General features: G+C 28.3%; 1 protein-coding gene across 2 annotated transcripts in view; it reads left to right on the plus strand.

Annotated features, from left to right (window-relative positions):
• LOC100203658 (hexosaminidase D) overlaps positions 1-14,102 on the plus strand; it is a 50,637-nt gene that overhangs the window by 22,601 nt on the left and 13,934 nt on the right. The window contains exons 11-15 of one of the 2 annotated variants that reach the window (XM_065791301.1): positions 492-666; positions 935-1,003; positions 9,143-9,202; positions 9,557-9,692; positions 11,062-11,232. In XM_065791301.1, the coding sequence (XP_065647373.1) occupies positions 492-666; positions 935-1,003; positions 9,143-9,202; positions 9,557-9,692; positions 11,062-11,232 (611 nt within the window). The remainder of the gene's footprint in view (positions 1-491; positions 667-934; positions 1,004-9,142; positions 9,203-9,556; positions 9,693-11,061; positions 11,233-14,102) is intronic. The other variant, XM_065791302.1, reaches the window with a different exon arrangement.

A 14,102-nucleotide genomic window follows, 5' to 3' on the forward strand; every position in this document is an offset into this window, starting at 1 on the left:
ACCAGGAACATGGTGGGGATTGAACTTGGAACTTTTTATTTACAAAGCAAGCTGTCTACCACAATACCACTACCACATAAAAATTCCCTAAAACTTTTAAGGCTTCAAACACTTTTCCATTTATAAAATGAGTTTTCTATATAAATTTTTGCTTATCTTCCGCACATTTTGCCGATGCCTCAAAATCATAAAAAAGTCTCATTAAATTTTGTTTACTTTTTTTATTAAACAATATTGCTTGTCATTGCTTGATCAATTTATTATTCAAATTCTGTCACCAAGAATTACACTCTTTTTTAGGTCAAAATTTATATTTAAAACTAAATATTCACTTCTTAAAATAAATAGAAATAATTATGTCAACAGCAAGATATATATCAGAAATCTGTGTATCGTGTGATTATATACCAGCAGTTTAGATATATATATAAAAGGTTAGATATATATGTTACTGGATATTACTCATAGAAATTAGTTTCATATTTATTCAGGTTTTCAACTTAAAAGATTGTGCCAGATGTAAAGCAAGTGGAATGCAAAAAGAGCACATTTATCTCCATCATATGGTTCCTATTTTAAAATATATTAAAAAAAAGACAAATCTGCGTGTGAGACCAATAATATGGGATGATATGATAAGAAACTGGCCTTTAGTGGAGATGCAAAGTAAGTTCATCTCTATGCTTTCCTTTGTTTATCACTTAATTACAAAGTTTCATTTATCACATATCAAAGAATACCTTTTACTAACTATTCTTTTGATATTTTTAAATATATATATATATATATATATATATATATATATATATATATATATATATATATATATATATATATATATATATATATATATATATATATATATATATATATATATACTTTTTGACTAAAAATATATATGTATTTTTTTTATTTAAGCATACTTTTTAATTAGAATTATCAAATCTCACAGATATTATGGTTTGGGGTTATGGACCAAATTTAGACAATCACTTTCCAAAAGGTTTGTTTTTTTACACGTATATATATATATATATGTATATATATATATATATATATATATATATATATATATATATATATATATATATATATATATATATATATATATATATATATATATATATATATATATATATATATATATATATATATATATACATACATACATATATACATACATACATGTATATATATTTATATATAATTACTATTATTATTATTACACACACATTAGGGTGCATCAAATCAGGCTTGGTCGAGAAGCGGAAGCAATTGTCCTTGATTACTGACCACGGAAACAATATTTAGTTACGAAAAACTAGCAAGATTTTTTAATTGTTTTGAAAACATTTCAAAAAACAAAAAAAAGAGTAAATAAGATTAATTGGAACAATGAGAGACAGTTACAAAAAAAAAACAAAAAAAAACTAGGAAAAGAAAATAACTTTTTAAAAGCAAAATATATAACGTTTAGAACAAATATTTTCGAAACATTGCTTTTTTATAATTTTTTTTATAAAATTAAGCAACATTTTTAGTATAGAGTAACATCTTACGATTGCTTAATAAGGAAACAAATGTTCTTTTATTTATCAAAGAGTATAGTAAGACCTTTTTTATTAGTCATTTTTATGCTGTGGCACATAAAAAAGGCCTTTAAAATAAAAATAGCCCCGGCCCCAAAAAGTCCAACATGATTCTAATAAAACTAACGCTAGTTCTATTTTTATTTAAGCTAAATTATTTTATAAATAAAAAAGTAAATTTTAGCTATTTTATGCTTTGCGTAGTTTGAAAATTTTAACATATTTGAAACATTTCAACATATTCGAAACAATTCTTCTTAGTAAGATGAACAAATGAAATAAATAAATCATTGAGTTACTGTAGAAAATAAATTAACTAGATAAAAATCAACTAAAAAGGTTAAATATACTTTATAAAGAGGAAGCGGAACTTCTTTACATTACCGCTGATGATGTTTAGTGAGTGGGCTTTTTAATTTGAAATAGTATTTAAAACAGAAAAAAGTATATAAGTAGAAAAAGGGGTCCGAATTTACACTGAAAGTTTCGATATTTATCAGTTACTAGTAATTTTTTAATTTCTTAAGGCCGATTTTCTCTTAAAGTTTTTTTTAGTTTTGGGAAATAATTTTTTTGTTGATAACAAGTAAAAAATTAATAAACGGGAGGGGGGGGGGACTTAATGAGCTTAGGGTGGATGGGAAAATTTTCTGAAAATTAATTAATAAACATCCACTCCACCCACTTCTATTAAGTACTCGAGAGCACACATGTATATATATATATATATATATATATATATATATATATATATATATATATATATATATGTATCTATATATTTGTATTCTGTCGTGACCTCAGGTGCAGTGCTTGTTTATCCGCAAGTTACTTTGTTTGTGTTTTGTAACCAGAAACTTCTTGTATGTTTATTTCATAATTAGTTTTATTAACTTTGATGGTTATTAATAATTTCATTGAAAACACTATTATTGTTGAAAGTTTTTTTGTTTACAAAACAAATTGCAAAAATTGCTTTAAAAGATTACAATAGAATAAAAAACAGATACAAAATTACATTTACATAAAAAGTACATATACTAGAATATACTATTAAAATGTATAATATATAATAAACTTTCAAAATTTTGACAATTTAAAAAATATATGTTTAAAACATCTATTTTTGTAAACAAATAATAATAGTTTAAAAGATTTACAGCTTTGTAGATGTGGCTCCAAGAATAAGCCATAGTATTAAAATAATAGTTCATTTGAAAATATATTCTTAAAACAATTTATGCTAGAAATTTCAAAACTAAACAAATTTCGAATAATACAATTTTTAAAACATTTTAAAAACATTTCATTTCGCTTATTCAGCGTATTTTTTTGAACCAATAGAATTAGTTTGTTTTAAGTGGTCGCGAATATTCTTTTTATTCTTCTGCATGATGTTTTTACTCTTCCACCAAGATGTTTTGAGAACATTTAAGTTTATGTATGTTTCCATGTATGTCCGTAAAACAAAATTTTTTTGTTTTACGGACATACATAAACTTAAATGTTCTTAAAATGACTAAAAAATCTGGCCTGTTTTTCGTAAATAAATAAACTAAATATTATTTCTGTGGTCAGTAATCAAGAGCAATTGCTCCCGCTTCCAGACCAAGCTTGTCAAATGCTGCCCTATTTTCCAAAAAGGACTAACCGTTTTTCCTAAAACTTTCCATTGGTTCTTAATTACAACTCTGTTAAATTTTTCTAAGATTTAAATAGATTTAAAAGAGAAAAAAAAAGGGTTTTTCAAAAGTATATTTTATGTTTTATTTTATGCAAAATATACCTTTAAATGCCATTGATGTTGAAAAAGATTTTGGTGTAGTATTACCTCTGACTTGAATGGAAAAATCAATTGAATGTGCAAGTAAAGCAAACAAAATTTTGGGTATGTTGAGGAATGCATTTTTAAGATTAAATAGTGAATAACTAAAAATTATATACACAACTTCTGTAAAACTGTTAATTGAATTCATTGTATCTATGTGGTCTCCGTGTCTTAAAAATGAAATTAATCTAGTATTCATACAATTAATCTAGTATTCTTGCATATTCTTGCTGTACCTTTTCTAATTCTCTATTAGAAAAGGTACAGTATCGTGCTACAAGAATAATATTGCCACTAAAAAAACTATGTTATGGGTCTCACTACTTTAGTTGTAAGATGGATTCGGGGTGACTTGATTCATATGCACAAGTTATTCAATGGAATTGAAAAAGTAAATTTAATAAAATTTTGCTAAGAAGTTATCAATCAGCAAGAGGTCATCAAATGGAATATAATCACGAAATAACTAGTTTTTCGCCTCAGCAATATTTTTTACCAAACAGAGCATCTTTTTACTGGAATTGACTACCTACTGATGTTGTTAATGATATTTCTGTGAACTCTTAATATTAAACTTGACATATGGATTTTAAATAATGTAGCTATGCTGAATAATGATATAGTTGTCTAAGTGTACTTGATTCACTTACCAAGTTATTGGTCATAGCTCAAATATATTACTACTATTATTACTACTATATTTACACACATATATGAATATATATGAATAATATATTAATAATATATGATATATATGAATGCATTATTAGATACACACTGATAATGTTATACTGAAATAGGTTGCTGTAAGAGCTTTAGTACATACATTTACATAAATTACTCATTATAAATATAGCTCCATAATATATATAGTTAATCTATCTATTATAGCGTGTGTGTGTATGTGTATATATATATATATATATATATATATATATAGATATATATATATATATATATATATATATATATATATATATATATATATATATATATATATATATATATATATATATATATATATATATATATACAGTATCGGACAAAACAAGTGTAAAAAAAGTTCCGAGTTCAATCCCCACCACGTCCCTGGTAGTACCGCGCTCAACTTGTTTCTCCGCGCAGCGGCCTTGTTCGTCAAGGTTCGTGTTTCGAAGTTATAGAGTTGAGAGAGGGTTATGACCACAATTAAGTAGCCTCCTCATTTGTAGTGGCCTTCTGGGCCTTGGGGAGGTGAAATAACAAAAAAAAAAAAAAAAAAAGTGTAACCAAATAATGCTAATTTAGTTTCTTTATATAAAAGTGCTGCATTTTTTCAATTTAGAGAAATAACTATGTAACTGTTTAGTGACAAAGTTCTTCAAGTTTTATTCATCACAAAGTTCATTATTTGTACACGAAAATTAATAAATTAATCAAAAGTATTAAAAAAAGTTGATTTCCTTCTGGACAAAACAAGTGCAACTCGACAAAATGTTGACCAAGCTGTATTTTGCTATCAATATTTTGTGGCAAATCCTTTGTTGTCGATCACAGCCTTGCATCTTCGAGGCATAGATTCGATCAGGTGATCAATGAAACTTTGTGGAATCGCTGCCCAGGCCTTTTTGATTTGTTGAAACAGTTGATCCTTATTACAAACACCTTCACGATTAATTCTGTGGTTGACGATCTCCCACAGGTTCTCGATAGGGTTGAGATCCGGAGATTGAGGCGGCCAATCCATCACCGATAGGTGGTTGTCTTGAAACCACTGCTTGACTACTTTTGCAGTGTGTTTCGGATCGTTGTCTTGCTGAAAAACCCATTTTATTGGCATATTCCATTTAGCATGAGGTAACATAACATCTATCAGGATATTTTTATACATGAAACGGTCCATTATTCCATCGATTCGATGTATTGGACCTAGACCGTTAGCAGAAAAACACCCCAGACCATTACATTGCCTCCACCATGCTTCACGGTCTTATGACAGTAGCGTAAATCGAGGCGTTTTCCGGCCGGTTGACGTACACGACAAATGCCATCGCTCCCAATGATGTTAAACTTCGATTCATCACTGAACAGGGCAGTTCGCCGTTTCTGCACATTCCAGTCAATATGAGATGTAGCAAACAGGAGTCTTTTCTTCTGGTTTTTTAGTGAAATCAACGGTTTCTTTGCAGGACGTCGAGAAAACAATCCGGCTTCAACAGCACGTCGTCTGACTGTTCGGTCCGATACAGGCAGCTCTAACTGCTTTTGTATCTCTACTGATAATATCCAGAGATCCTTCTTGACGGATCTGACGATCATAAAATCCTCTCTAGAAGTGGTGGAACGCGGTCTTCCACCTTTGTTATCTGCTGCCAACTTCCCCGTAGAACGATATTTGGAACATAGTCTTGATACGGTCTATTTTTTCACGCGATATTTATCACAAATACTTTTTTGTGACATTCCACTTACGTAATAATTTTCTTTCTTAGTTCCAATCCAAGACTGTCGGGAGCCATTTTTGCACTTGAAGTCATAAAAATAAAAAATAAAAATAATCACGCTTCTCAAGGCTTACCGTGTTACATTTACCTTGTGATGATACAATAATGCTCTGTGGAACACAAGGTTGGATGCGGACTGTATTGATGTAAAGTAACATTTGTTGTATTTCACTTCTTGTATTGATGTTCTTCGATAAAACACTTTGATAAAGTTCACTTCGATAAACTGTCTTGATAATACTGACTGATTGACTTCCATATACTGACTGAATTACATGTCGATTTACATGTCTCCTATATAGTAAAATGAACCTGTGTGAACTTGTTCTGGAAGATTCTAGATGCTTCTTTTCGATGCTTCTGGAAGCTTGTGGATGCGTCTGGATGCTTCTGGATATTTCTGGATGCTACTGGATGCTTCCAGATGCTTCTTCTTGAAACTTCTGGAAGCTTTTGCATGCTTCTGGAAACTTCTGGAAACTTCTGGATACTTCCTTTAATTATTAAAAAACTTCCGTGGCGTTGACACGGACCAGACTTAAAAAAATAAAACAAACCAAAAAAGTTGCACTTGTTTTGTCCGCTGCAAAATGACACTTGTCAATGAAATTCCGCCTGTGTGCTGTCACCTGTCAGCTGATTGCTCATGTCATGGCATGTTATGACTCCAGACTCCTGAACTGTTTGCTGTGGTAGTATAGTTCGTTTCCTTTTTAAGACATGTAAAATTAGGAACACTTTTTAGCATTGTTCGATGTTGGTTGCAAATGTTTTGTCCAATACTGTATATATGTATATATATATATATATATATATATATATATATATATATATATATATATATATATATATATATATATATATATATATATATATATATATATTAATTTTCTGTTCAAAATTGCCAATTTTTTCTATATGGTTTTTTCATAAAAGGAAAAAAAATTAATAATAATAAATGAATATAAATAAATATATATGATTTCATGCAGGGCTGAACTGCATATTAGACATTTTAGACCATCAATAATTGTTAAAACATTTTTTTATTATAATAGTTCTATTAATTTTTAGCTAAAATTGATATTTTAGCTGTAAGGGTTATAGCTAGGTACTTACTGGTTTACTGGTAAATAATTATTGTTCAAAACTTTTGTTTAAATTACGATTAGTTCATTATTTTTATTTTGAACAGATTTTCTGTGATTTTTAAAAATATGCCATGGCTTTGTAGATGCAGAAAAAAGGTGTACAAGTTCTGAATAAAACCGGAAAAAGACACTGAACTAACTAAAGATTTTGCAGCATCAGATAAAACTAATTCAAATTGAGACTAACACAGAGAACAACAAAAGCCAAGGGGTTTAGAATAGAAGTTCTTGCTTGAACACCAGAATGGCGACCTTTCATGTTTGCTCCATTATTGAAACCATGACCTCGACAGTTCTGCATGTCTAATCCTAGTTTTTTTAATTTATTCAAAAAAACATCTGTCAAGTGAGCTCCTGTTTAACAGTCTACAGGTAAAAACGAAATAAAATATTCTTTTATGGCAATTTCTGGTTCTATCTGAACAATACGAATAGTCAACAACATTTGCTCAGTGTGAGACAGGTATGGTATGCAGTCTAGAATAAACAAAAAGTATTTTGTTTTCTTGCACTGCATCATGATTTCTTCTCTTATTGAATCAGCTAGAAGATTAAACATTTCATTTTGAATATTTTTACTAAGGTAACTGTACCAAGGTAATGGTAAAATTTCTTCTGATTTGATTCGCCTGATGTGCTCTTGCAAAACCTTATTTAACCAAAAGTTACTAATCTCAAAAAATTGCCATTATTTGTATTTTGCAGCTTTTCAATTGACCACGTAAAGCTCTTTCACTTAGAAATGTGTAATTGAAAGAAGTCTTTATAACACCGCTGCCCATTGTTTAACTTCCTGATCTATATTTTTTTAATGCTGAAAATCAATTGTTTTATTTATTTTTATTGCATTTTCTGTATTATTCCATTTCCGCATAGCTTCCATATCAGATTTACTGTTTTTGTGAGTTTTTAACTCTTCTGACAGTTTACGCCAGTAACACAAACCACCACCAGCATCTGAAAATCTGTCTTGAAAGTAATTGTGTTGAAAACAACTTGCAACAGAAACAGAACATGGCGTTTTTAGATTTTGAATAAACCAACCAACATCTACTTTTTCATCATAAGTAAGAACTTAAGTATAATAAGAAACACTGAATTTTCAAGAATCTTTTTCATCTCTAGGGGGAAAAAGAAATCTCAATATGCACACTAGGACCTTGTTTGACAAAACTTAAAGATCGCGATCACTGAAGTATTCAGGCCGCAGTCCAGGGTCATTGCCTAATGGCTGTTGAACAATTTGTTCTTGATTATTGGGAGCTACAACATCAGAAGTTACATTATTATCATTGTTATTGTTTTTTCCAACAAGTTCACGCAAATTATCATTAGTTAGAATGTTGCTTTCATACTCCAGTTTTTCTTCTTTATGTTCTAAATCAGTAATAGTAATTTCACTGGAGGCACTTCCTTCATTCGTAACAACCTTAGTCAAAACTATGTTATGCTTACTTTCTAGAGATTGATTGACAACTTTGCTGCCTACTGGATATAAAGATCCACTTGGAATTTTCTCCATCAGTAAAATTGATGCTATCACAAGGAATTTTAGAATACTTGTTTAGAACACCTGTCTGTTTACTAAGGAATACTGTTTGTTTCAATTTTTTTTTTCTTTTCAGAGCACCAGATTCATACTTTCGAATCCTGTGATGGCCATTCCACCCACTATTTGAAATTTATCTTATGAGTTTACTTTTATTTAATTATAAGTTTGTTTACAAGTTAACTTTGTTTTACCAAATTAATCTCGCATTTTCTGATTTTCCGCAAAACTCCAATAAAATATCAACAAACCAGCATTATATTGAATCTGGGTTCAAAACTTTGAAATAAATATAAACTAAAGTTTAAAACTTTGAAATAAATTGCAATAAACTAAAGTTTATTTAGTTTATTGCAATTTATTAACCATTTAGACCCTCCCTGATTTTTATCTATGTTTTAAAAGTTATTAATTTAGCATTGATTGTTTCAATAAATTGAGTTCAAAAATATTGTATAATTTGTTTACTATTTCTTTAGATATGTGGGAAAATTACTTAATGGCTTTTAAAATATTGTATAATTTGATTACTTTTTCTTTAGATATGTGGGAAAAATACTTAACAACTTTTAAATCTTTATGGTTAGCTAGTTCATTTAAAGGTAATTTTTAAGTTATTATCAAGTTCAAGTTATATATACTTATTAATAATTAATAAGTAATTGTAAATAACAAATTGTATGTACTCATTATTAATAATTATTAAAATATTTTAAATAACAAATTATATTTATTCATCATTAATAATTATTAAGTTATTTTTAATAACAAGTTAATACATAATCTTATTAAATATAATGATTAAGATATGGTAAATAACAAATTATATATATATTCATCATTAATAATTATGTAGTTATGTTTTAAAAAATGTTAAAGGTAAAATGTTTGTGGTGTTGTATTTAGATGTTGCTCAATCAATTTTGTTAAGTTGTAGTTATGTAAATTTTTTATAGGTGCATTATCTCCCAACAATAACATACCACCAATACCTATGCATATAAAAAATCATGAATCTTGGCTGCGAATACTAGAGAAAAACAATGTTCTTGAAACTAAAATCTCTGGAATTGCTTTAACAGGATGGGCAAGGTTGTTCTTTTGTTATTGTTTGATAGATTTTTAGATAGAGTTTGAGACGTTTAAATATTGGTATTGTTTTTCTTGTTTATATTGAGTCGGTTATTAAGCTATGTATTGCAATCATTTTTTTCATAAAGTAAATGATCAAAATTGTAAATGCTTAAATTTAACAAGTTATTTTTTATTATTAAATTAATTTAATTATTAAAACTCATTAAACTTATATACTACCTTATGTATTATATATATATTGTAAATATATGTAACTGATATGAAAATTTATATGAAGATATATCTAACTGATATGAAAAAACTGTCTTATAATAGGAAAGTTTAAAGTTCATTAAGTTAACGATAGGATAAATCTCTACAAAATGTGAACACGGAAAAAATGTGATGAATGAATATTTATATCATTAAACACTATACAACTTAAGCTTAGAAAATCTTCAATAAAAATACTGACATATTAGTTTTAGGTGTTTATATCTTAACTAATTTTATAATATAATACTAGTTTTAGAAAACATAGTTGGTATCGAGTGCACTGTTAAACAATCAATTAGTAATAAAACAAGCAATAACAGAACATATTCAAACAAACAAACAAAATCTCAGGTTTCTCATAATAATGTAATAGCACATAGTATTGTTATAACATGTTTTTTTATATAAGTGAGTGATTATTTAATTTGAAAATATTTATACTATATATTGTCAGCATACAAAATATATTTTTAAATTGATAACTTATTAGAAATTTTGTTTTCCATTTTAAAACAAATAACTAGTTTCTAAAATATAGATAATAAAATATAATATAGATAAATATAGATAATAAAATATAATATAGATAAATATAGATAATAAAATATAATATAGATAAATATAGATAATAAAATATAATATAGATAAATATAGATAATAAAATATAATATAGATAATAAAATATAATATAGATAAATATAGATAATAAAATATAATATAGATAAATATAGATAATAAAATATAAATAATATTCATTTGCATATTTTAGTTTTTGAAATAAATAATAGTTAACTATAGTTAATATTCAGGATAAGAAAAATGTTTTTTTTTTTTTTTTTTTTTTACAATAAATTGTCTCTTTAGAGCAGGTAAGGCCTCTTAATTGGTGAAGATAAATAATAAAGGTAACTTACTTGTGAGAAAGAAAACTCTAATATAAAAGTTTATTTGTGGGTGAAGATAAAAGGATCTTGTAAATCTTTCATAATATTCTTCCTTATGGTGGTATCACAATAAACAGATATATAAATAATTTTTTTTTTTAATGAATTTTTTTGGTTTTGCTTTTTTTGTCTTATAATGGTATCATCATAATCATTTTAATTTAAAGGTATGACCATTTTGCAACACTGTGCGAACTACTTCCTGCAGCTTTACCATCGCTCGGCCTAACACTTACTGTTCTTAAGGAAGGAGTGCTAAAATCTCGTTCAAAAGAATTTGTTGAGTCTCTGTTGTCATTCTCAAATGAAATAATGGTTGAGAAAGATCCTTTTGGAAGGTAAAAGCAATAGCTAACACAAACACATTTATGAGTAATTAAAGAATTAATAATTTGTATGTTTTGACAAATTTTTTTATTTATTTATTTTTTACATAAACTTTGTCAGTTCAAATGGAAAACTATTTTATAAAACAATCTACGCGCCATTATTTATCTTCTGAAGCCATTGAAATAAAACTATTGTAGTTTAACTCTGTATTGAAACAAAAAGTTGCCGACCTCAGACATTGTTCAAATTTTAAAACTTTATTTTATTTGCTACTTTAAATAAATTAAAAGCTGCAAAATGAACATCTATTTAAATTCTTAATAAAATTATTAAAATAAAACAAAAAAACAAACGTTTTATTCAAACTCTGAATAAAGTTATTTAAAAAAAAAGAACAGCAAAACAAAATTAATTTTCTAAATAAGAAAGTTAAAATAATAATGGAAAAAAAATGGAAAAAAGAACGTCCCATTTAAGTTCTAAATAAAATAAAAACGCCATTTAAATTAAATTTTAAATTAAATAAAACAAAAAAAAGTAACATTTTTTTAAATTTCTAATTGAAATAAAACAGCAAAATAAATGTTATATTTAAATTCCAAATGTGAACCTTTTATTTAAATTGCAAACAAAAAAAAATAGAAAAAGGAAAAAGATCTTAATAATGAAAATAATTGAAATAAAATTGGCAAAACTTTTGTTCATGTTACAAATTTTTAAATAATTTGAGGTTTGAAAGAAAAGTCAGCAAACTCGGAGTTTATTTTTCTTTCAATTTTATGCTAAGCATTTGCACATTTATTGATTAGTCAAACCTTGATTCAAAATTTAGTGCCCACCTGATGCTAAACTAAACCAATTTTAGTTTGGCAATTTTTTACTGATTTTGTTTTTCCTAATTCTGAGGATTGTATACTATATACATATACTAGGTTGTCCCATAAGTTCGCGGGCCCTTGAAGCTAATATTTTCAAACATAATTTTTTTTATGACGTTTGACTCAAATCAATTAATGATTGATATTATTTTGAAGTATTTTTATTCCTCTTTAAAATGGTGTATCGCTTTTTGTAATTGTGATTTAAAAATGTGTCTTTTTATTTCTAAAATGACGGGCGAAAAATATGAGATTCGCGTACTTTTGCGTCACTATTGGAAAAAAGGACTGAGTTCAAGAGATGCAGCAGCTGAAATTTGCAATGTGGAAGGCCCAAGGACCTTCGTTTCTGGCGTCGAGTTGTTACTGGAGATGAAAAGTGGGTCTTCTTCCGTAACGCCAATAAGGCGAACATTTGAATCCAGCCCGGCCAACCCGCTCTACAAGTCCCCAAACAGGATCGGTTCGTTCACAAGGTCATGTTGTGTGTTTGGTGGAATTTCGAGGGGATAATTCACTTTGAGCTTGTTCCAAATGGTCTTGCAGTGAACGCCGCACTCTACACTGAACAACTGAATCGTGTTTACGCCGCTCTCTCGGCTCGTTATCCTGCCTTGGTCAATCGAAAGCGCGCGCTCCTGCTACACAACAACGCTCCAGCACACACCGCCGTTCGCACCAAGGAAAAAATTTCGGAGTTGCCTGGAATTGAAGTTCTTCCTCATCCTGCATACAGTCCGGACCTTGCGCCATCCGACTACCACCTGTTCCGTTTGATGGCTCACTTTCTTCGCGGTAGGACCTTCGATTCTTTGGAGGAGGTCGAAAATGGGTGTAGAGAGTTTTTCCCCTCCAAACCGACGGAATGGTATTGTCGCGGAATTGAGCAATTGGCGCAAAGATGGACGAAAGCTGTAGAAAGCAATGGAATTTACTTTGAAGAATAATTGTTAATAAATATTAAGTTACAATGAAATAAAGTTTTGTCGCAAAGTGCCCGCGAACTTATGGGACACCCTAGTATATATATATATATACATATATATATATGTATATATGTATATATAATATATATATATATATATATATATATATGTATATATATATGTATATATATATATATATATATATATATATATATATATATATATATATATATATATATATATATATATATATATATTTTAAACATCTTCACTTCCAACAAGGCTGCAAGCAACCACTAATTAAAGTTGGAAGTTACTAGAAGAGAATAGATGAAGATTGTAGAGCAAGATAACAATTGACAGACGACTAAAAGGATTGCAAATTATATGAATCAGGAAAGCAAGATGAAGGGAGCAAATTCCAAAGAACTGATGTTCGAGGAAAAAAACTAGACGAATAAGAGTTTTTGGAGCACTTAGGAACAGTCACAGAAAAATGATAAGACTTAATTGAATGATGAGTAACACAAGAATGAATTTTAGTAGATGGCACAAGAGACGCTAGCTCTTTAGAGCAGTGCCCATTATAGTATTTGTAGAAAAGAGAAAGAGAAGCAACATTACGACGATGTGATAATGGTTTGAGGTTGGTTGCAAAAGCAGGTCCAACTATGTTTACAATGCGTCTAGAAGAGAAAGGGCATCATTAGAAAACCTGCCCCAGATATGGCAACAGTATTCTATACAAGGCCGGATTTGAGATTTATAGAGATAGAGAATAGAATCCAAAGTAAGAAAGTGTCGAAATCGATAAAGAGATGCAACCTTAGCAGATGCTAATTTTGCAACAGATTTGATATATGGTTTCCAAGAAAGATTGGATGTAAGAGTTAATCCTAGAAGATGAAGAGTGAATGACTCATCGAGTACATTACCGTTCATAAATATAGGAAGATCTAAATTATTGCCATAACGATTAGCTGAAAAAAATTGAGTTTCATCTCTATTGAAGTTCACCAGCCACAGCGAGCCCCATGCTGTAGCAGAATTGAGGTCTTTTTCGAGCTAAAAATG

Source organism: Hydra vulgaris, chromosome 02, assembly GCF_038396675.1.
Source record: "Hydra vulgaris chromosome 02, alternate assembly HydraT2T_AEP".
Taxonomy (NCBI): Eukaryota; Metazoa; Cnidaria; class Hydrozoa; order Anthoathecata; family Hydridae; genus Hydra; species Hydra vulgaris.